Genomic DNA, 24,732 nt, shown 5'->3' on the forward strand with positions numbered 1-24,732 from the left:
AGTCTTGTCGTCTGTGTCTACAGGTCACCAGCCTCTCCTGGTACCGCCCCGGGCTGTAATGTTTGCTTTTGGTTGATTGGAGTTTTCTGGTACCGCCCAGTAACTTATCAGTCGGTGTCTCAGGAGGAGAGCTCAGTTGCTTCTTGCTGCAGGACACTCTCACAATGCAGAGAAGGCTGACGGTGGTGGAGGGCATGGCCCTGGCTTATGACATTGCCAAAGAGTGGGAGCAAATCAAGAATTTCCAGGCGAGAGACGGAGACATTTTAATTGATACATACCCCAAATCTGGTGAGCCCCTGTAAGGTGCAGGGTGAGGAGCACTGGGTAGCTATGGTTGGGGAGCTGTATGCTGAGCTCTGACACACAGACTGTTTAGCAGGGGTGATCCCACCTCAGTTGCAGCAGGTTGGGGTAAATCTCTCAGTTTTGGGGGTTTCCCCATGATTTTGGGATTAATCAGAAAACAACTTCTCATCCTAACTTCAGGAACCACCTGGATGCAGGAGATAGTGGATCTAATAATGCACGACGCAGATGAGCAAGCGTGCAGAAGAGGCCCCGTCTATGAACGGATCCCATTCATCGAACTCTTTCACCTTATGAAACCAGGTAAGGAGGGAGCGCTGTGCTGGAATAGGGAGCAGTGCGTGCATGTATATGTGTGTGTAATATATATAATCACCTGCTGTGTGCAGGAATAGGCAGTGCTGTATTATGCTGCAAGGAGCTGGGAGAAGCAAAATGACGTCTAAATAATCCTGCAATCAGCACATGGCCCAATGCACACGGACGTATTTGCATTGCGTAATCCGGAGTGGGCATTCGCATCCAGATTCCGCCGCAAATACAACCCATAGACATGCTATAGAAAATCACTTTTCCATGTCCACAAGCAGAAATCAATTCCGGAGGGAAAATCGCAGCATGTGCTATTCCAGCGCGGACAGCGACGGCGCAGCATTATCTGTATTGTGCATCGGCCGGTACAGAAAATGCGGCGCACATCCGCAGTACGGAAAAGACGCAGCACAATTAACATTGGATATAGCATCCAACGTAGGCCACGTCACACAGCCAAAAATAAATCGCGCAAGACGTGTGCCTTGCGAGACGCATGAATAGGAACCCTATACTTTTGAACAGGGTTGTACACATGAGCGATTGGGAAACACATTTCGCAATCCACCGCCACAGCTCTTTAACACAAACGCCTCACATCTGCGGTGACATCACATGTTGGCGAGCGCAATTTTTGGCCGCGTTTCACGGTCCGATATCACTCGCCCATTGGAAATTAGCCTTAGGGTTTGAGAAGCAGTAGGAGACCAACAGGTAAATATATCACACCAGTGGCTACCGGTCTCTGCTTGATCTTTAATTGCTATACTTAATATACCTTTTTGACGTAACTATAGTTTTGTTTTTCGAGTTCTATTAAGGAATGACTTAGGGCTCCTTTCCACTGGCGAGATAATTGTGCGTTTTCAGTGCGATGCGAGAGTGCGAGCTCTCGCAGGAAAGTCCTGCACATGTTGTTCTATGACAACCTTTCCACTAGCGATGTTTAAGGGCAAGCTGCGATGCGAGGATTAAAAATCGCAGCAGGAGGATTGTTTCAGCGTTTTGCGTTTTTCTCTCGCACATACAGTGTAATGGCAAAACAGATTCTCTCATCACATCGCAACGCAAAAACTTGCGATTTTGTAGCGATGCAATGCGATTTTTAACATTGCGATATTCTCGCAGCAATTATCACTATCGCCAGTGGAAAGGAGCCCTCAGTTGTATGTTAACCCCTTAAGGACCAGACACGTTTTAGGGATTTTAGCCATGTGGTAGTTTTTTCTGCCCTATTTTTCTTTTTCCTTTAGCTATCAAAATTTCTTTGTTGCTTTTTTTTTTTTTTTTTTTTTTTTCATGACCTATAGGGTTTTTTAAATACATTTTTCATAGACTTTTTTTCCGTTTTATTGGGGGCAAAAAGCTTTAAAAAAATTTTTTTTGGGGGGGGGGAATTTTTTAAATAGTTTTGTTTGTTTTTTTTCTTTAAAATTTGTATATTTACGCTAAAATAAAGTATGGTAACGGGTCCCTCATTTTGTTTCGGATGTCTTGATATATATGTATGGTTTTGGATTACACTGTGCATATAGCGACAGTTTTGGTTGGCGTCTGTGGATTATTTTCTTTGTTATGTATATAGTTTTATTCTGTTTTTTTTTTTTTCCACTTAATTATGTAATTTTTCTTTTTGCTATCTATGTCCCCTAAGACGTCATATAAGACCTCAGGGGTATCTCCACATGTTTTTGTGTTTTTTTTGGTTTGACGTTTTTTCACTGTAGCTGGGACATCCATAGGAGCCTCAGTTACAGAAGAAAACATCCCCTGTAGTGACAATAGTCACTGGCAGAGCTGATCAGGGACCCTGCAGCTCGGTTGTAGAAGGAAATCCTGGTGATCACGTAGTGGAAGAAACACTTCCACTTTCACTTTTTAGTACATAGCGCTCATTGAGCACTGTATACTAAAGAAAGGAGGAGGCAGAAAGGGTTAAAACCCACTTCTCCCTTCTCCAGGTTATCAGCTGTAACTAACAGCTAACAACCTGCCCTGCTTCTGATTGATTGCTGAAGCAGGAGGCTTTAATCCTCACTGTAACTTTACATACGGCTGGGCTTTAATCCCTGGACCAAGTGCAGCGTCCTGTAGGGTAACCCTGGACACAGGGCGTACGCTAAGGAGCTGGGATGGTAAGATGGTTGCTTGCCACCGCGGCACTTACCATGTTCCCTTCCGGAGAGACGCATGTAGCCTCGGCCAGGGCAGCGCTGGGCCTCTTTCGGGCACCCCTAGGTGATGGATTCCCAATAAACTTGCGAACAGGCATAGGGATTGCCACAGATGACATCACTGTTTCATTACCCACTGTAAAGAACCTCGGTAGTAAATAAATGAGCCACAGACTTGTATCACGTACCTCAGGTCCCCGGTAATGGTCAGGGCCTGGCAAAACTTTTACTTAGAATAAACACTGGGTGGAAGGCACAAATTACACAAAGTTGAGTTGCAGGAAGCCAAGCAATAGGATAGTACCTCTACGTGGTGATCCCCGACATGAGTCAACAATATAGGAAACAGTAGAATTTAAGTACCTCTACGCAGTGATCCCTGCCACAGGAACAATAGTAGGCGAGTACCTCTGCACATGGATTTTGGCCTTGATTCACCACCAACATGCTCACGCTCTCTCTCTTTTGGGACTCCCTCTCTCACGGTCACTGGCATACAGATGATCAGGAACCGCTCTTCTTCCTCCATTCTTCACCACATGGGAGTTGAAGATACCCCCATGTGGCTGGCACTCTATTTATATTCTCACTCATACCACATGACAGGATGTAAATGATACATTGCAAGCATCTTCCAGGCACATGCAACACTTAACCTCACTTGCTGCAGCTGTGCAATACACATAATAAAATGACTAGACAATTTGCACAGTGCACCTACAAAAGACATGATGTGTGATATTATGGAGGGGGCCAGAGATAGATGTACTGGGCCACTACACAAGCGCCGTAAATTTACAGCGCTTGTTTCATAATGGGTTAAACATATTCACGAATCTAATTTCACCTCTATTACTGTAGTGGTTCAGTCACTAAGGTGAAGCCTCAGGTGTAGCAGCTGCTCGTCTGGAGAGTAGTCAAGGAAGAGCCAGGAGTCAGCAATGGGAGGTCTCGGTTTGCAGTACAAGGGATGAGGCGGGTAACCTAGTCAGATGGAAAGCCAGAAGTCTGTATCAGCAGGTCTTGTCGCAATAGCAGAGAAGCAGGCAGAAGTGGAGTTTGCTTAGTCAATGCAGAATAATCACTCACTGGTGCAGTGGCAGGGTCAGGCTTTTATAATAAGCCCAATCAGGAACAGAGGGGGGGGGGTCAGGACCAGGATAACTTGAATCATGGAACAAGGTTGGGAGTCATGCAGGGCTGTTGTCCACAGGCTGGATAGCTCAGCAGTGAGAGCTACTAAATGGAGCTCAGGAGGTCCCAGGTTCGACTCCTGACAATTACTGTTTTCTATATTTTGATTTGCTAGTAACATAAAATTCGGTCAAAATTGCTTTCAATGGGAGACCTCGTGATGCTGACGCCAGTCCCCTTGAAAGCAATGGGCGATGCAATGAGAGAGCGCACAGGGAGACAGAACATGCCGCGACTTGTTTCCTGCATCGCGGTCCCATGCAGGAAAACATCGCTCATGTGTATGACCCAATTCAAAAGAATACGGTTCATATTTGTGCATCTCACAACGCGCAAATCTTGTGCGTTTTTTTTCCTCGCCTGTGTGAAGTCGGCCTAACAGATACAGGAATATAAATGTCTGGGAATATGGGGGCGTGGCTAACTGCCAACATGGCAGGACGCGGATGAGCTGAGCTGCTGTGAGATACAGAAAATCTTGCTAGTATCTTAACATTGCTGCTTTAAACAGCGCTGAGAGACTTTCAGTACTCACCAGGACTGCTGTGGGAGGCCCCAAGTACGCTGCGGCGGTGCTTTTGAGAGATCCTGTGCAGCGGCCTGCTGAGCCCCAAAGCATCTGTCTATGTATGGTTTCCTGGCCTGGTTTCCTATTCCCAATTATTGTTATAAAGGCCTGTAAAAATGGTCTGACATTGATTTGACGGAATGCTGCCATCAATAAGTGGCGTTGCAGAGGTATTGTTCCATCTTTCTTATTTGCATAAATTACCTAGAGGAGCTTGCATGGCCTTATAAGTCTCCTCCCTCACCTCTCAGGTGTCTTCTCACACCCCTTCTGGGTGCTCTCCTTGGGGAGAGGCTATACCATCCCCTGACCCACTCACCCCCTAGGTGTCTCCACACACTTTTTGGGTGCTCTCCTTAAGGAGAGACGACACCCCTCTTGACCCAGTTATTCATATATAACATCTGATACTCTTGCATAGTGAGTTATACAGCAAGATTTAAGAATCAATATCTCGACATCCTGACTGAAGTTCAACAGTGCATTGTAGTACGTTGACTGTACTGTAACACAGTTCAATGCCCTACTTCTGCAGCATCATGAGTCCTTGTGCCAAAAATCCATCTGCAGCAGAAAGGTTAAAGGACTTTGCTCGCACGGACACTCTTGATCTCGACACTCTTGACACGAACCGCACAGACAAAGAACAAGGAGGATGACGTAGAACCGGTGCACGAACCTGAGCCTACTCTACGCCAGCTGCTAGAAGCTATAAACGCCTGCAAAACCTCATTAACAAGATAGAGGAGATCAAGATTGACGTCAAATTGCTTCGACAAGATGAGCAAAACCTGAAGGGACGAAAAACATGGAGTAGCATATCTCCACGGCTGAGGACAAGCTGAACCCTCTTACCTCCATGGTTCACACTGCAATTAAAAAAGCTGCAAAATGCCAAACCAAATCGGATGACCTTGAAAATCATCTCTGGCGTAACAATATACGCATTGTGGGCCTTCCAGAGAAAGCAGAATGTCCGAAACATTCCTGGAACGATGGCTTAAATCAATATTGTTGTATGATGCCTTTTCCTCTTTTTTTTTTTTCCCCCCTCAGTGGAGAGAGCCTACCGGGTCCCTGTAAAGCCGCCTGGGGCTCCTTCCTAACCTATATTGGCCAGGCTCCTCACCTGCCGAGATCGAGACACCACTCAGCGTCAAGCTCAACTAAAAAGCCCTATGCAAAACAACAGTGCCACGGTCTGAATATTTCCAGGTTTCTCGGCTGAACTCCAGAAACGAAGAGCTACATTTGTAGAAGTCAAGAAGACACTTAAATTCAGGAACATTCCATATTCGATGACCTTACCCTGCACGTTTTAGGAGAGGCAATATTTTTGCTGAGGCCTTGGAGTGGCTGCAAGCTCATCCTACATGAACTGGGAGTTGACGTCCTCTACTAAACAATAACCTTTTTCAACCATTTTGTTAGTCGCCCACCCCCACCACCGCCGCCGCATCCTCCTTTTTTTAATTTTTCTTTCTCTCTCTTCTCTTCTTCCCTTCTCTTCCCTTTTTCCTGCCTCTCTTCTAAGTGCCAGGAGGACATGACATCCTACAACTAATAAACAGAAGACAGACTGGCATAGAATCCTCAGCGTAGGGGTAACGAAAGCTACAACACGCAACAGTAAAAAAGATGCACAGGTAGACGTGGCAGTGGTTAGGTGGTCATAGGTCACAGGTCACGAGCCTACCACCACAGACTCAATATATCTACACTCTAAGGTCTTTGGTGAAATGGCTGCTTTACATACGTGTAAAACGCATACTGTGACCGCCTCCACTGTTCGATTATATAATGAGGCCGACTTGCCCTCACGTTGATGAGGTATCTCTACCCATAAAAACTTTAAAGTAAGGAGGAGGGTGACTGCACCTCTCCTCTTATAGGACAGATTAAATAAAGATTAAATACAGATCCGGGATGGATCTAGTTAAGCTCTTTTGGATGTACAAAGTTTGCTATATAAGCTGTTCTATTTAGTTTAACCCTTTCCAATCCAATGTCTGACGTCTAAAGACATTATGATTTAAGGCTGTACAGCTCCGATGTTGGAAGAAGTCCGTCAGGGTTCTCTTACTGTATATTGCCAGCCTCTCTGCTATCTGAGCCTATCAAATGTGTCACCTCATGCAGGTACTGGCTTTAGCCAGCAGATAGCGCCGTTGTATAACGGCAAAAAAAGAGTAGGCCCTCTAGGAAAACCAGAATACAAATTGGATTGGAAAGGGTTAATGTTTTCCTAACCGCTTCCACATGTTGGCATGTGTTTGGGGACTCGCTGCAGTGCTACTGTCTGCTGTCAGTTAAATTCTATGCGACTAGTACTGATGGATAAATGCTCATGTCTGTCTTGGAATGTGCAAGGCCTAGCTACCCCAGCTAAGAGAATGGCGGTGTTTTCACATATCTGACGATATAACCCTCACATAATTGGTCTGCAAGAAACACATTTGATATCAGACAAAGTAGACCTCTTAAAAACATAAGTTCAGTGGACCTGCCACTCCTTCCATACTTCATTCTCCAAGGGAGTTTTTGTTAATTCACCGCTCATTACACTGGAATCCCACCAACGCCAGAAGGGATCCATAGAGTAGATTTGTATTCGTGTACGCAGAAATAGATGCAAGCCATACGTTATATTATGAATTTATAACCCGCCACACAACAACATGCGTGTTCTGCAGGCAGCCATTACATTTGCACATCAATACCCGCTAACGGATGTTCTGAGCGTTGGAGACTTTAACCAAACTATAGACTGCCTGAGAGATTCCAGATACACCCACGTGCCATCAGCGGAGGGATATCCCCAATGTGACAGCTGATTCACGGGGTGGGTTGGATAGATTTATGGCGTCTGGACCATCCAGATGTGTCTGAATACACCTGTCACTCTCCCAGCCAGGGGTCCTTATCCAGACTGGGCTATATGTTCAGCACTCCCTCGCTGGCCATTCATGTCTCTTCCATACAACATGGGCTGTGTGGCACGTCGGACTACAGCCTGGAAACTTGGAAATTGCACCCCCTTCTGGCTGAAACTGATAGGTCCAGACGACTATCTCTGACCAACTGTCTTCTTTCCTGGAAATACACGATGATACCACTCCCTACGCCTTGAGATGGGATCCGCTTAAGGCATACTTTAGAGGATGCATCAGGTCTACCATTTCATTTATAAAGCGTACCACCTCTCAGAACCGCAAACACAAGTAACCGAGGCTGTATAATTATATAACAGGCTGCCTTTAAATACCAAAGGTAAGGTGTGTGGTTTTTTTGGGGTTTTTTTTTTTTTTTAACCAAACAATATTTTGAGATGGGCAATCAGTTCAGCCATCTATTAGCAAATCTAATTAAGCAAAACAATCTCTGTCCTGAGAATAAAAGACCCTAATGGGGTGGAGTTTACAGAGACGTAATCTATCAGAACTCGCTTCAAAGACTATTACGCCAACTTTATATAGCTCAAGCGATAAATCCCTATCAGACGCCGTAACATATTTGGAAGATTCCAGCCCTATCCACGGAGCTCTGCTGGATGCTCTTATTACTCTAGAGGAGGTCCAGCAGGCAATTGCGGACATGGCATTAAATAAGTCTCCCAGGCCAGACGGCCTTCCAATTGAGGTGTACAAGAAATACCTAGAGGAGCTCTCTCCAGTTTTGCTGGAGATGTTGAGACAAGTCCATTTGGAGGGCTCCCTTCCACCCTCCTTTTATGATGCCACCATCATAGTTCTATTAAACGGGGTAAGGAACCCATGGAATGTGACTCCTACCGTCCAATATCGTTACTTAAAGGGGTTGTCCCGTGAAACAAAGTGGGGGTATACACTTCTGTATGGCCATATTAATGCACTTTGTAATGTACATTGTGCATTAATTATGAGCCATACAGAAGTTATTCACTTACCTGTTCCGTTGCTGGCGTCCCCGTCTCCATGGTGCCGTCTAATCTTCAGCGTCTAATCACCCGATTAGACGCGCTTGCGCAGTCTGGTCTTCTCCCTTCTGAATGGGGCCGCTCGTGCTGGAGAGCGGCTCCTCGTAGCTCCGCCCCGTCACGTGTGCCGATTCCAGCCAATCAGGAGGCTGGAATCGGCAATGGACCGCACAGAAGACCTGCGGTCCACCGAGGGTGAAGATCCCGGCGGCCATCTTCACAAGGTAAGTCAGAAGTCGCCGGAGCGCGGGGATTCGGGTAAGTACTGGACGGTTTGTTTTTTTTATGCCTGCATCGGGTTTGTCTCGCGCCGAACGGGGGGGCTATTGAAAAAAAAAAAACCGTTTCGGCGCGGGACAACCCCTTTAACATTGACTATAAAATACTCACCAAAATTTTAGCTACTACATTAAACCTAGTTATTCTTTCCATTATCAACTGGGACCAGACCGGCTATATGCCTGGGAAATCCACCACTATATCCGTAGAGTCCAAGCAACCATCCAGTTGAATAGAATGCATGATGTTCCCTGGGCGCTAGTGCCACTGGATGCTAAGAAGGCCTTCGACTCTTTGGAGTGGAGCGTCTTAGAAGCCTGGATCAAAATTATTTACAGATCTCATACGGTCATCTAAATTTCCCTTTATGGGGCACTAGGCAAGGCTGACCCTTAATATGGGAATGCCCTCATATTATAGAATTCTGGACAGATATCTGGACCTTTTTGTCCTTACACCTACCCTTTCCCCTTACTTTGGACCCAAAAATAGCGCTGTTCGGTCTAATAGATGGGGAAATATGGCCACACCATACCCGGATCTTCCTTAGAGAAGCCTTGTTTCTGGCCAGGAAGGAAATGGCTGAGTTGGCGAGCCGCCCTCTGTTGCCAGCTGGAGGAGGTTGGTAGATGTAGTAATCCCATATGAAAAAATAATATACCAACACAGGGGATGCCCTAACAAATTTTTAAAAAATATGGGAACCATGGCTTACCTCTCCGCAAACACTATAGACTGATTGTCGGAAACAGATGCATTATGTACTACAGACCCAAGAGATAAGATGGAAGCCAATATGATGAAATGTTTATTGCAATATACATTAACAAACTTTTGTTTAATTCCCGTTAATAAAGAGGGAGAGAAAATCCTTCTTTTACGTCTTTGGTTTTCTTTTAAATTGTTCTTCTCCTATATACAAGAAAGAAAATCCTGTACAAACTTTGCAGAATTGTGTTCCTTGTACCAATTTTTGCAATACTTTTGAATAAAACAAAGTTAAAAAATGTCTGGGAACACAAATGTCTCTCACTGTAGAGGTCTTCATCCCAAGAGGTTCTATAGTGACAAACCCCAAAAAGTCAATTATGTCCTATTTACAAGGCACAACAGTCGTCTAAATGATCTGCAGGAGCGCTGACGTCACCGCTAGGTTAGATGGACAGATCCTCACAGGCTTCTCGCTCAGCACTCCACATTCTATGTGACCGGGGAGCAAGAAGTTGGCGATGACTTTCATGCTAGTTGAAAGTGAGCGACCAACAAACTTTAAATGGATATTGCACGATGGCTGTTCTTTAGATGCAACGATTATTGCACAAATTTGTTCTTTTACACAAAGTTTGCTTGATAATCACCTCGTGTAAATGGCCCTTAAGTCAACAATTCAAAGTCCTCAGCATGTGTGTCCCAGTCATTGTTACAAGGCTTGTATAAACAGTCTAACTTTGGCTTGAAGGAATGCTGCCTTCCAATAGGCGGCGCTGTGGAGGTATTATTCCATCTCCCTTATTTGCCTGATACCGTACTTCTCTGTAATGGCCCTTTTTACACGGGACCATTATAGTCCAGGCTCCCACGGGACTCTGGGCGATTATCAGTGTCATTCAGTGTAAATAGCAATTCACTTTTGAATGACTGTTTTACAGTGAATGGAGGCAGTGGGGGGCGAACGCTCCCCGACCTTCTCCGCCTGCACTGTGAGCGATGCCAGCGGTGCTCGCTCTTGTGTAACAGTATAGGAGTGGGCGTCACGGCACAAATATTCTGCACACAACACTACTGCGTTAAATGATTCAATACTTTCACAGAAGCAAGAGGAAAGGGGATCCACCGTCCGAGGTGGCAACGCAGGGTTAGGGGCTGTTGGATCGACCTCAAGGGTGCGTTACACCAAACCAAGATGGAGCTGCACAGCGGGTCACACAGAAACAAGGCGACAAGTCTTAATCGCCGTCGTAGAAAAACACGGTTACATTATACCACGTAGGTCCTCACAGGAGAACTAAACCCACCGCCCCTTTAAGCTGGCCTCACACTGCAGAGAGTGGTCAGCCGGACACTGGGTCGGCCAACAGTCAGCCCAGCTCCCCCGTATACACAGACCGCTGTATACTCTGCAGGGATAAGGAGATAAACTTCTGCCAAACTCCCAATGTGAGGATTGGCAAAGTACACAGATCCAATCTCCTGTATGTTATTCCAGGACGCGAGGAGCCAGAGATTAAATATTTTAGTGCTGGAAGCTTTATTGCATACCATCAATTAAAAAAAAGATAAATGAGACTAATCCTCCACCCCCACAAATCTCAATCCAGACACATTCTTAAAGACACCCGCACCTCTGAAAATGCCACCTTTTACTTTACACAAGGCCGTATGCAGGTTGCATAAGTCGCATTGGACAACACCCGGACACAGGATAATCGTCCCATGTAAATGCCTGCAGCGACTGAATGAGAGCCGCTCAGTTCTTGTTTGCAGAAAACTGAATGATGTGCCGTTCACTTTTGAACAACTGTCTGCTTACCGTGAATGGAGGCGGATGGGGGAGAACGCTCCCGGGCCGCTCCCCCTCCATTCCGGCAGCGCTGTGAGCGATGCCAGCGGTACTCGTGCCAGTGTAATGGCGCAGGAGCAAGCGTTACTGGGATGAGGGTTGGACAAGGAGAGTGGGCGTAAGGGGAGTATTGTGCCCTCATCACCAATGGCCTATTGTCAAGGTGACTTCACTACTTTCCCTGGTTGGCCAAAGAATAAACCCATAGGAGGAATCCATCCCCACCCTTTACAATGGTAATGGTCTGTCTTTTTATGTCCTTTCTCCATGTTGATGGGTGTGAGAAGTGCAGGTATTAATGGCTGTATTATACTGCCTGCTACTATATGAGCTGGAAGAGGGGGCGCTGTATTATACTGCCTGCTACTATATGAGCTGGAAGAGGGGGCGCTGTATTATACTGCCTGCTACTATATGACCTGGAAAAGGGGGCGCTGTATTATACTGCCTGCTACTATGAGCTGGAAAAGGGGGGGCTGTATTATACTGCCTGCTACTATATGAGCTGGAAGAGGGGGCGCTGTATTATACTGCCTGCTACTATATGAGCTGGAAGAGGGGGCGCTGTATTATACTGCCTGCTACTATATGAGCTGGAAGAGGGGGCGCTGTATTATACTGCCTGCTACTATATGAGCTGGAAGAGGGGGGCGCTGTATTATACTGCCTGCTACTATATGAGCTGAAAGAGGGGGCGCTGTATTATACTGCCTGCTACTATATGAGCTGGAAGAGGGGGGCGCTGTATTATACTGCCTGCTACTATATGAGCTGGAAGAGGGGGCGCTGTATTATACTGCCTGCTACTATATGAGCTGGAAGAGGGGGGCGCTGTATTATACTGCCTTGTACTATATGAGCTGAAAGAGGGGGCGCTGTATTATACTGCCTGCTACTATATGAGCTGAAAGAGGGGGCGCTGTATTATACTGCCTGCTACTATATGAGCTGGAAGAGGGGGGCGCTGTATTATACTGCCTGCTACTATATGAGCTGGAAGAGGGGGCGCTGTATTATACTGCCTGCTACTATATGTGCTGGAAGAGGGGGCGCTGTATTATACTGCCTGCTACTATATGTGCTGGAAGAGGGGGCGCTGTATTATACTGCCTGCTACTATATGAGCTGGAAGAGGGGGCGCTGTATTATACTGCCTGCTACCATATGAGCTGGAAGAGGGGGCGCTGTATTATACTGCCTGCTACTATATGAGCTGGAAGAGGGGGCGCTGTATTATACTGCCTGCTACCATATGAGCTGGAAGAGGGGGCGCTGTATTATACTGCCTGCTACTATATGTGCTGGAGGAGGGGGCGCTGTATTAGTGTCCAAGTTAAGGTTTCGGCTAGGCTCATGGTTAGACTTTGGGTCAGGCTGAGGCTACAGATTAGACTTTGGGTTATGTTTGGGCTTTGGGTCCGGGTTGGTTGCAGTCTTTTCTGGATGGTACTGCGGTAGGACAATGCAGTACTGGGTTTCAGGTGAATGATCAGTGGGTGCTGGGCACACTTATGGGGGCCCTACATATTAGATAGAAGTAGGATGAATGAACAAACGATTGCTGAATGACCATTACACTGATGCAGCCATAACCAAACCAGAATACATATAGCGGTGAATGGATACACAATTTGATTAAGCTGAGGGTCAGGTTCTACATTATGGTCAAGCCTTGAGTATGGATTGGGGGCAGGTCCTAGGTATGAGTTAGATTTAGGATTACTGTCAAGATCAGGCACTGTGTATGGATAAGATTTGAGTATGGGTCATGGTCAGGTCTTGAAGGAGTTGGGCCAGATTTATGGTTGGGGTCAGGCCCTGAGTATTGAAAAAGCTCGGGATTATGGTCAGGCCCTGGTATAGGTTAGGGTTAGACCTTGGGTATGGATTAGGCTCAGCTTTATGGTCAGTCCCTCCGTATGGGTTAGGCTCAAGCTCATTGTTAGGGTCAGGCCCTGGTGTGGATTAAGCTCAGGTGTATGGTTAGCATCAGGAATTCGTTAGCTTTTAGACTTAGGGTGAAGTCACACGAACGTATATCGGCTCGGTTTTTACGCCGAGCCGATATACGTTGTCCTCGTGTGCAGGGGGGGATGGAGGAGCCAGGAGCAGGAACAGGAACTGAGCTCCCCGCCCCCTCTCCGCCCCTCTGCATTATTTGTAATGGGAAGGGGTGGGGCTAAGTTCCAAGAATTAGCCCCGCCCCCGCCCCACCTCTCCCCATTGCAAATAGTGCAGAGGGGCGGAGAGGAGGCAGAGAGGGGGGCGGGAGCTCAGTTCCTGCTCCTGGCTCTTCCATCCTCCCCCCCCCTGCACACGAGGACAACGTATATCGGCTCGGCGTAAAAACCGAGCCGATATACGTTCGTGTGACTTCACCCTGAGGTTTATGGTATGGATTAGGCTCGGGGTCATTGTTTGTGTCAGATCCTGGGTTTGGGATAGGCTCAGTACTTGGTTCATGCTGATTGTCAGGGTAGGGCCTTGGGTTTGGGTTAGGCTAAGGATTAGGCTCAGGTTTAAAACTTGAGTTAGGCTCAGGCCCTGGATGTGGATTGAGGTCAAGGTCATGGCTAGTGTCAGGCCTTTGGTATCTGTTAGGGTCAGGCACAGGACATAGGTTAGGAATAGGCTCCCTGACAGCCCTGAGGTTGAAGAACACAGAGGTTGCTCCAGTAATTTAATCTGTGTGCAGCGCTTAGATTTAGCAGGCATAAGGTTAGGCTCAGATATCCGGATGGAGGCCTGACGATAAAGTTCAGGGTATTTTCAGTTAACCTCTTAGTGATAGCCTATCGTGTTATTACGTCCTGTACATCATACTGCAGGAGCTATCAAAGCATTGCAAGTTGTTCCCTCTGGGGACTGAAAAAGAAAAGTGAAAAGATCAATAAAGTTGTGTTTGTTTGGTTTTCTTTTTTTGTTTTTGTTTTTTTTTACTAAATATTTATTTTAAAAAGTAATAAGTAAAAAAAATTTTTTGCCATATTTATAATTAGAATTTAAATAATAAAACAAAAATACATATTTGGTATCGCTGCGTCCGTAAAAGTCAGATCTATCAAAGTATAAACGTTATCAGAAAAAATAAAGCCAGAAATGCACTTTTTGGGTCAGCCTGTCTCCAAGAAAAAATGCAATAAAAAGCGATCAAAAAGTCATATGCATTCCAAAATGGTACCAACGCAAACTACAGGACTTCCCGCAAAAATGAGCCCTCGCACAACTATGTGGACGGAAAAATAAAAAAAGCCATTCTGCGCACAAGATGCAGCAGAAAATAATTTAAAACAATTAAATATCTTTGAAAAAAAAATACAAGTAGTACAGCAATAAAAAGTTTGGTATCGTAGTAATCGTACTGAGTACTGACCCATAGAATAAAGTTATCGGGTCATTTTTGTTGCAGTTTGTGCGCCGTAGAAACAAGACGCAGTGAAAGATGGCGGAATTTCTTTTTTTTTTTTTTTTCATTTCTCTCCGCTTAAAATTTTTGAAGTTTTTTTCAGTACACTATACGGTACATTAACCCCTTCCTGCTCCAGGACGTACATTTACGCTGTTCGGGGGTCCCGTACGCCCCCCCCCCCCCGCAGTGAGATCGGGAGAGCCGTGCAGGTGTCATGGCTGCCGGGGGCCTTCTGAAAGGCCCCAGGGCTGCCTTGAGAGACTGCCTATCAAGCCATTCCCGTGGGGTTGGGAGAGACTGAGAGACTTCATGCTGCAGGAGCGATCAAAGTATCGCATATTGTAGTCCCCCAGGGGGACTTAAAAGTAAAGTTAAAAAAGTAGTAAAAGTTTAAATCGCCCCCCTTTTGCTATATATATATATATATATATATATATATATATATATATATATATATATATAATTAAAAAGTCTACATAATAAAATTAAAATACATATTTGGTATCGCCACGTCCGTAAAAGTCTGATCTATCAAAGCAGCACATTATTTACCTCCCGCGGTGAATGTAGTCCGAAAGAAAATAAAGAACGGCAGAAATGCACTTTTTCAGTCACCCTGTCTCCCAGAAAAAACACAATAAAAAGCGATGAAAAAGTCGTATGTATTCCGTATGAGTAGTAATGGAAACTAAAGGACATCCCGCAAAAAATGAGCCATTGCTGAACTACGTCGACGGAAAAATAAAGTTATTGCGCGCACAAGATGACAGCAGAAAAAAATAGAAGAAAATTAAATGTCTTTAAAAAAAAAAAAGAGTAGTATAGTAAAAAAAAAACTATACAAGTTTGGTATTGTAGCAATCGCACTGACCCATAGAATAAAGTTATGTCATTTTTGTTGCAGTTTGTGCGCCGTAGAAACAAGACGCACCGAAAGATGGCGGAATGTGTTTTTTTTTTTTTCATTTTACTCCACTTAGAATTTTTTACAAGTTTTTCAGTACATTAAATAGCACCATTGAAAAATACAACTCGTTCCGCAAAAAACAAGCCCTCATATAGCGACGTCGATGGATAAATAAAGGAGTTACGATTTTTTTTAAGCGGGGGAGGAAAAAACGAAAATGGAGGGAAAAAAGGCCCGCGTCATGAAGGGGTTAAATAGCTATGCCAATGGATAAATAAAGGAGTTACTTTTTTTTTTTTTAAAGGGGAGGAAAAAAATGAAAATGGGGGGTGCGGGGGCACTTGGTCACTAAGGGGTTAATTTTGTGCACTGTAAATCATTAAGACTTCTTGATGCAGACAGAGTGGAGGAGCACCTATCTGATTGCATGTGGTGCAGAATGTTCTCTGTTGGTTGATCGTTATGTGCCAGCAGCCCATCCTGTTCAGCACACGGGGCCACAATACAAGAGGGCTACACATTACATCGATGGAGTCGTTTGGCATGGAGATTCCCCTTTCCTAATGAAGGGCCACAACTGCTGCTTTAGTGCCCTGAATTTTCGGCCTGTGGTGCCAAATTGCAGAACAATAGCAAGAAGACTTCTTTCTGCATAGGAACAACCACTGGGTCACAGTTACCAGTGGGGTACCACAGGGGTCGGTATTGGAAAAAATCACTATTACTAGTGCGGTACTTCAGGAAGCCATAATGGAATGGGTATCTAAGCACACAGAGCTGCTGGAGATGCACGGAATACATGAAATCGCTTGCACCTCTTCATGTATTTAGCACACACTGAGCCTGGGGAAATTGCACTAAACCCAACACTGGTAATGCTGGGATTAGTAAATTTCCCTCTGTTATTCCTATATTGCTGTAGTGCACCGTTTCTCCAGTTTTCAGGTTCCCCCATAGAGTGGAGTCCTGGGGTAGTGACTGCTGAATTGATAGGATTTCTTCAGGTGAGATCATTACTGAGGACACGAGCTGCAGAAGGGCACCTGAGGACACGAGCTGCAGAAGGGCACCTGAGGACACGAGCTGAACCCTCCAAGATAAGCTGATGCCAGACACTTTCACATTCCCATCATCTAGTACTGTCATCCAGCTGACATCTATGATATCCAATAGGACATGTCTTGATTATGGTATAGTCAAGTAATATCTAATGTCGTCCTTCAGGCATAGAAGAGGTGAATAGGATGCCCTCCCCCCGGATCCTGAAGAGCCACCTACCTGTGCAGCTGGTGCCGCAGTCTTTCTGGGAACACAACTGCAAGGTTCGGAGTCTTCCAGTATTTTGTAGGTGACTGGTCTCACAGTAGAAATGACTTTCATATGTTTGTCCCCAGGTGATCTATGTGGCGCGAAATGCAAGAGACACGGTCACCTCCTTCTACCATTTTGACCATATTCTGCTATTCCATCCTCATCCCGACCCTTGGGAGAAGTACCTGGAGCGATTTATGAAGGGAGACGGTGAGGAAGGGGAGCTCTAGAGGTGCAGCAGACACTGACGTGTCACTTTGTGGTGTTCGGTTTTGAGGTTACGGTCAGAAACAAAACATTTATTGCGTTAAGGGAAAAGGTGCGATTTCTCCAAAGGACAACGATCTGAGGCCAACCCAGCGAGAACCGTCACCGTCTGCTGACTTCTGCCCCAAAACCTTTACTGGCTTGACAAGCTTTGCATCACCTTTATGAATGGTGTGAGGATGATGTTCTAAATGTTTGAATGGTGTGTGATTGTTGACTGATGTGATGATATGAATGAGGTGTGATTAATGAATGATGTGATAACATCAATTATATGAAGTGTGATTGATGAATGTTAGGATGATGGCGTTTTGAATGTGTGATATTATGGATGATGTGTGTTGATGACCTAATGAATAATTTGATATCAATTATATCTGATGACATTATGACTGGTGGTATTCAAAACATCACGCAACATTCATATGTGGTGATGATCTAGTGTTATGGTGATAACATTCAGTAATATGAAACTGATGAGTTATGTATGATTTTTGAATGATGTGTGTTAAAGCGAATCTTTCAACCTACTTCAGGCTATTCTCTCCCTGAGTATTGACACTGAATTCGTGTGTGTTTGTGTGTGTGTGTGATGTATAAATATGCTGTAGTTTGGCCAAATATTATATATTCTCTGTAGAGCACTGGCAGCGCTCTGAGCCAGGAGTCCTTAAGTTTATGACCTGCAGGCTCCACCCACCGGTAATTGACAGATTTTTCCCTATTACTGTGCATAGGGCAAAACCTGTCAATCGTCAGTGTGGCTTGGTTGGGAACCTGTAGCTCGGAAATAATAGGACTTCTGGCTGTAGAGAGCATCATGAAGCGGGTGACAATTTTGCTTTTAAGGGGCCATATTGCTTTATGTCAGGAAACCTGCTGTCAGGCCGGAACACCCTTCTGAAGTCTGTATGTAAAACGGAGGCAACATAAGGCAGTGTGGCTAGCCCCTAATTGATGGGTTATGAATGATGTAATAATATTGTGTATGTCATCACCATATCATTCAGAATATAAAAATACACTATTTATAAATCACACATCATTCATAACATCACGTACCATTCATAGTGTCATCAATTACACATCTTTCATCAATTCATAACATCACGCATCATTCGTAATGTCATCATTATTCAACATTCATATCGCACATCACTTATAACCTCATTCATATCACATAGCATTCACGTCGTCCTTATCACCACATATCATTCATAACGACCTCCTCCACATATATCATTCATTAATTGAGAGAAATTCATAACCTCTTCACACATCAGAAGTCATTCATGTTATCATCACACATCATTCTGAATGTCATCACCGTCACATATCATTTATAGACATAATATGAACTATATACGATGTATTTAACTGTGTGATGATGTTATGAATGATGGCAGTTTGAATGATGTGTGATGACTAAATTATGTTGTAAATGTGTCGTCTTTCTGACCCCTTGTGGACACAGGACGCTGCTGCAGTCTAGTCCCTTCTGATTGTTCTATTCTCCTGCAGTGGGCTGGGGCTCCTGGTACGATCACGTGAAAGGTTTCTGGGAAGCGCAAGGAAAGCACAATATTTTATACGTATTTTTTGAGGATGTGAAGAAGGTAAGATGAATAGTATGTTATATCATCAGCTGCGCTTCCTGTTGTCACTTCTGTAAAACGGCCTCCATATATATACATATCCCTGTAAGGGGCGGCTGCGGCCCCAGATCCCGGCATCACACTGCCCTACCTGACTATTGTCAGTGCAGACCTCTGACCCTCATTCTGGAGCGCCTTCAGTTTATTCCACGTTCCTCTATTCAGGGCCCAAGAATGATCAGTGCTAATAGGACGATAATATTGTGTAAGACGGCTGCATTACCCTTCAGCCACATAGCAGTGCCAGGCACAGTGCCCCCATAGGTACCAGCCAGTTGCCTCCTGCACAATGTCACCTCCTTGGGCAGCACCGACAGCTCTCGTCTGTGTTGGGTCACCCCATTGTTTGCAGCGACCCCACTCTACCGTAGTTCTAAAATAACGCCATTCTGCTCCATCTGCAGGCGCCCCTACAAGAGATCCGGAAGGTGGCAAAGTTCCTGGGAAAAAACCTATCGGAGGAAACAATTGAGAAGATTGGAAGACTCAGCTCCTTCGAATACATGAAAAAGAACCCGATGGCCAATTACTCTGATTTCCCCAAGGAGATTCTTGACCAATCCGAGGCAGGATTTATGAGGAAAGGTGAAAACGACATCATCCACCCCCAGCCAGACCCCGTATCGCCATCCCACTGCTCATGCAGCCATGTACCCTTATAACTCCAGTCCTACTGCACCCCTAATGTACCCCACTAAACTGCTCTTTGGGGGTCGGTCTCTGGCCCAGACTACCTACAGTTGCAATCAAAAATTATCACATTAAAAATTCTGTTTATTATCCAAATTTACAAACTTTCAGCCGTTTACAAAAACAATCAAACGAGAACAATGAAAATCACTCAACACAACAGAATTCAAAAATTTCTGCGGCTAAGGCTTCTTTCCCACGAGCGTATATCAGTCGGCCATTTTCACGGCCGGCCAATATATACACTATGTTGGGAGAGATAAAATTGGTGAACGGGGGCACAAATCAAATGTTTGTGCACCCGTTCAGACGGCGTGGGTCCCGGCGTATATGCGTTGAGACTACCATGCTGTCGCTCCTTTTCCCTCCCCATCGCAGGCTGAGCATTCTTCTCCTGCCTGCTGGTTCTTTGCAATGGGCGGGGATGGGGCGGAGCTAAGCACCAGCCTGTCCCGCCTCCTCCCCTTGATGGCTATGGACAAGGGGCGGGGAGAGAACAGGAGCTTGGCTCCGGGCACATCCTGCCCCTTGTCCACAGCCAGCAATGGGAGGATACGGGGCAGGGCGGCGCTTAGCTCTGCCCCGTCCCCTCCTATTGCAGAGAGTCAGCGGGGAGGAGAGCAGAGAGGGTGTTTAGCAGCCACATTGCTAAACTCCCTCCCTCCTCCGGCTGCTGTCATTGGTTCCCATAGGAGCCCATGCAACGGCCGATGTATTCAGGCCCAAAAGATAGTTCCAGGACTAGCTTTTGGGCCTGACGTAAAAACGCCCGGTGCTATATCGGCTGGCCGGGTGCTTTTACGTCTCAGGAATAGGATCACAGCGTATATCAGATGGACGTGAAAGCGGACGGCTGATATACACTACCGTTCAAAAGTTTGGGGTCACCCAAACAATTTTGTGTTTTCCATGAAAAGTCACACTTATTCACCACCATGCGTTGTGAAATGAATAGACAATAGAGCCAAGACATTGACAAGGTTAGAAATAATGATTTGTATTTGAAATAACATTGTTTTTACATCAAACTTTGCTTTCGTCAAAGAATCCTCCTTTTGCAGCAATTACAGCATTGCACACCTTTGACATTCTAGCTGTTAATTTGTTGAGGTAAGCTTGTGAAATTGCGCCCCACGCTTCTAGAAGCATCTCCCACAAGTTGGATTGGTTGGATGGGCACTTCTGGCGTACCATACGGTCAAGCTGCTCCCACAACAGCTCAATGGGGTTCAGATCTGGTGACTGCGCTGGCCACTCCATTACCGATAGAATACCAGCTGCCTGCTTCTGCTGTAAATAGTTCTTGCACAATTTGGAGGTGTGTTTAGGGTCATTGTCCTGTTGTAGGATGAAATTGGTTCCAATCAAGCGCTGTCCACTGGGTATGGCATGGCGTTGCAAAATGGAGTGATAGCCTTCCTTATTCAGAATCCCTTTTACCCTGTACAAATCTCCCACCTTACCAGCACCAAAGCAACCCCAGACCATCACATTACCTCCACCATGCTTAACAGATGGCGTCAGGCATTCTTCCAGCATCTTTTCATTTGTTCTGCGTCTCACAAACGTTCTTCTTTGTGATCCAAACACCTCAAACTTGGATTCATCCGTCCACAACACTTTTTTCCAGTCTTCCTCTGTCCAATGTCTGTGTTCTTTTTCCCATCTTAATCTTTTTCTTTTATTGGCCAGTCTCAGATATGGCTTTTTCTTTGCCACTCTGCCCTGAAACCCAAAATCCCGCAGCCGCCTCTTCACTGTAGATGTTGACACTGGTGTTTTGCGGGTACTATTTAATGAAGATGCCAGTTGGGTACCTGTGAGGCGTCTGTTTCTCAAACTAGAGACTCTAATGTGCTTATCTTCTTGCTTAGTTTTGCAACGCGGCCTCCCACTTCTTTTTCTACTCTGGTTAGAGCCTGTTTGTGCTGTCCTCTGAAGGGAGTAGTACACACCGTTGTAGGAAATCTTCAATTTCTTAGCAATTTCTCGCATGGAATAGCCTTCATTTCTAAGAACAAGAATAGACTGTCGAGTTTCAGATGAAAGTTCTCTTTTTCTGGCCATTTTGAGCGTTTAATTGACCCCACAAATGTGATGCTCCAGAAACTCAATCTGCTCACAGGAAGGTCAGTTTTGTAGCTCCTGTAACGAGCTAGACTGTTTTCAGATGTGTGAACATGATTGCACAAGGGTTTTCTAATCATCAATTAGCCTTCTGAGCCAATGAGCAAACACATTATACCATTAGAACACTGGAGTGATAGTTTCTGGAAATGGGCCTCTATTCACCTTTGTAGATATTGCACAAAAAAAACAGGCATTTGCAGCTAGAATAGTCATTTACCACATTAGCAATGTATAGAGTGCATTTGTTTAAAGTTAGGACTAGTTTAAAGTTATCTTCATTGAAAAGTACAGTGCTTTTCCTTCAAAGATAAGGACATTTCAATGTGACCCCAAACTTTTGAACGGTAGTGTACGCTTGTGGGAAAGAAGCCTAAGGGTGACTTTACGTCTGCGGCAGGGATTCCACTTTCTTGCTCCGTTCGCAGGAAAGGGGAATCTCCATGCTATGGACAAGGGGCGGGGACTCCATCCAAACGACTCCATCTATGGATGGAACTGAACAGAGCTGGATAGACCGCATTGACTGTTATGGGATCTGCCAACAGAGAAAGTGCTGCACTCAGAGCTATTTCTTCCAGTATTTTCAGCCGGAGGTTCTGACGCAGATGTGAAGCCGGCCTCCTTTATATCGTTTGATATGGTTTTGAGCATATTGGAGGGGACTTCTTTTTTTTTTTTTCTTGTGCTTTTGGATCAGTGGACGATTGCCTGTTAAAACTGACCGATGCAGCGGCGGACCAACAATTATTTCATTGTCTGATCAGCGATTTATCAGCGGTCTTTCACTGTATGTGTTCACACGGCACAATTATCATGCAAGCCGTTCGATCCAACAAGGCAATCTGACCGTGCCGTGCAACGAGGGCTTCATGCGCCTTACTATGCAAATGAAAACCTCAGTGTCCGCTGCCACCAAGTCTTCCTGCAGGTCTCTTACAGTCACTGGAGGGTTTTTGACCACCTGCCTTCTCAGGAATCTGGTCGCATCGGTGATGGCGCCCTCTGTCTACCACATCCGTGTTGTGCAGCCAGTGTTCCTCTAACTGTATCCCCAGGAACATTCACGGACTGTGTCCTGTTTGTTCTTTTTCAGCTTATGCAAGGCAATGATCTCTTTACTTTTTGGACTGCACTTTGGACTTGCATGTTAGCCATATTTCTAACATACAATCAAACGTCACCGTCAACAAAGCCCTCTCCAGTCCAGGTATTTCATGTTTTATCTCAAGCACACTTGATGCAATGAATGAAGCTCTTGATTAGTGGCATCAGGTGTCCTTGAGATAACACCTGCTTTGTAAATGTAATGTACGCTCTGAGGGAAAATTGCAACAAAATTGCAATTTTGCTCATGAGATGTCTGATCATCGGCGATTTTTCGCCACTTACAATTTGAAATTCATTGGTTTCCTAGTTCTGAGTTTTCTCTCGCTCAAAAGTCGCATGATTTTCTCACAAGTGTATAGGCAGCCTGAAGGAGTCTATTCAGGGGGTGAATAAGTCTGAGACTGCAGTAGTCAGTAAAAGTGATATTTTGTGGTGAATTTGGAGAAACCGTTATACTAGTTTGCAAAATAAAGCAAAGAATGTAAATTGCTAAAGTTGAATGTTTGTAAATGTGACAAACCTTATTTTTAATGGCAGGGGGGGGGGGGTTTGAATAATTTTGATTGCAACCGTATATAGCACCACTCCATCCCATAGCGTTGTCCAGAGATTGTCACCATTAATGTAACTCCCTGCCCTCAGTGGGGTCTGTAATCTAATTTCTGATCTTACACACGGGGCCAGTTCACTTCAGGATGTTTTTGGAGTTATTGGAGTGCGAGGAAACGGGAGAATGCAGGGTGAGCCGTGTGTGAATGCAAGCAGGGGCGACAGCTTGGAGTTTATGCGTTCTCTTCGCGATTGTGCAAGTGCTGACAATGGAGGGATTATATTAGGCGCTACTCACACCTGCTCTTCTATTTTACAGGGAAGGTGGGAGACTGGAAGACGCTGTTCACCGTCCAGCAGAACGAGCTCTTCGAGGAAGATTATCAGAGACAAATGGCCGGCTCTTCGCTCAAATTCCCAGTCGGAAAATAAAGTCCGGAAGGCAGAATAATCTGTAACCCCAGAAATGTCTTTATTGTCGGGAGAAATAAATGATCTTTCATTATAGTAATGTGCCCACTAATCCGACCAACCTCCTTAAAGGAACACGGCACCTAGAAATGCATCCATCCACTATAGAAAAGGGGGTTGCCTTTTTCCAAAATCGGCGCCCCTTTCTGTCCATGTTTTTGGTTTTCACAAGAATGAGGCTGAGCTGCAAACACATCGAGAATTGCCTTTGTTGCAAGATTAGTCATGCTGTTGGCCTCACAATTCTGTGTAACTGAGACCTGGCAGCTAAGCCATGGCAATCGGCCCAGGAAGGGATTGGGAAAAAACTAACCCTCGTGTTCCCTGCAAGACTTCTACAAGACGAGCGGATCCTGCAGACAGACGTTGGGGTCTCATTACATCAAAGGGCAACTTTATACGTAGCATTAATGCTGCAGAATATCCGCAGCATTTACAGTACAAGCCATTTGGAGGAGATTGAGTCTTCTTCACATGGTGCGGAAGAGTAGCGCAATGAATCTGCAGCGGTTTTGAAAAATTCTGTGAATTCTAAATCCACAACATGTCCGTCTGCGCTGCAGATTTATACTCTTGAAATGCAAGGGTTAAAATCCGTGGCCAAATCCACACCATTTAGGTATGGATTCGGCGACTGCGTAATTGCTGCAGGTTTTGCATTGTGAAATGTCCGCAGCGATTGCACTTCGTGTGAAGGCGGTCTCAGTTTACGGTTCCTTCAGGCCGATCTCGCATCTTCTGTATTTACCAGATCTTTGCTGATGCGGAAATGCTGCAGATTTTCTTAGTGGATTTCAGCCGTTGCAACGAGGAAAATGCATGGTCTAGTCCTTACTAAGATTGGCGTGTTACCAACTTTGCTGTTAGTTTACAGATTTCTAAGCT

General features: G+C 45.2%; 1 protein-coding gene across 1 annotated transcript; it reads left to right on the forward strand.

The window, feature by feature from the left end:
• Nucleotides 1–126: 126 nt before the first annotated feature.
• Nucleotides 127–23,883, forward strand: LOC136580085 (sulfotransferase 1 family member D1-like). Its single transcript, XM_066580323.1, has 7 exons — nucleotides 127–291; nucleotides 490–612; nucleotides 16,892–16,989; nucleotides 17,062–17,188; nucleotides 18,767–18,861; nucleotides 19,305–19,485; nucleotides 23,696–23,883. The coding sequence occupies exons 1-7, from the start codon at nucleotides 165–167 to the stop codon at nucleotides 23,806–23,808; spliced, it is 864 nt and encodes a 287-aa protein (XP_066436420.1). The 5' UTR covers nucleotides 127–164; the 3' UTR covers nucleotides 23,809–23,883.
• The last annotated feature ends 849 nt before the right edge of the window (nucleotides 23,884–24,732 follow it).

The sequence above is a fragment of the Eleutherodactylus coqui genome, chromosome 10 (assembly GCF_035609145.1).
Source record: "Eleutherodactylus coqui strain aEleCoq1 chromosome 10, aEleCoq1.hap1, whole genome shotgun sequence".
NCBI classification, from domain to species: Eukaryota; Metazoa; Chordata; class Amphibia; order Anura; family Eleutherodactylidae; genus Eleutherodactylus; species Eleutherodactylus coqui.

What these genes read in the sequence shown, in the direction of transcription:
- LOC136580085 (XM_066580323.1), top strand. Translation starts at nt 165, where the DNA reads ATGCAGAGAAGGCTGACGGTGGTGGAGGGCATGGCCCTGGCTTATGAC. An exon ending in TGATACATACCCCAAATCTG is followed by an intron (nt 292 to 489) that starts GTGAGCCCCTGT and finishes TCCTAACTTCAG; the next exon opens with GAACCACCTGGATGCAGGAG. An exon ending in CTTTCACCTTATGAAACCAG is followed by an intron (nt 613 to 16,891) that starts GTAAGGAGGGAG and finishes GTCGTCCTTCAG; the next exon opens with GCATAGAAGAGGTGAATAGG.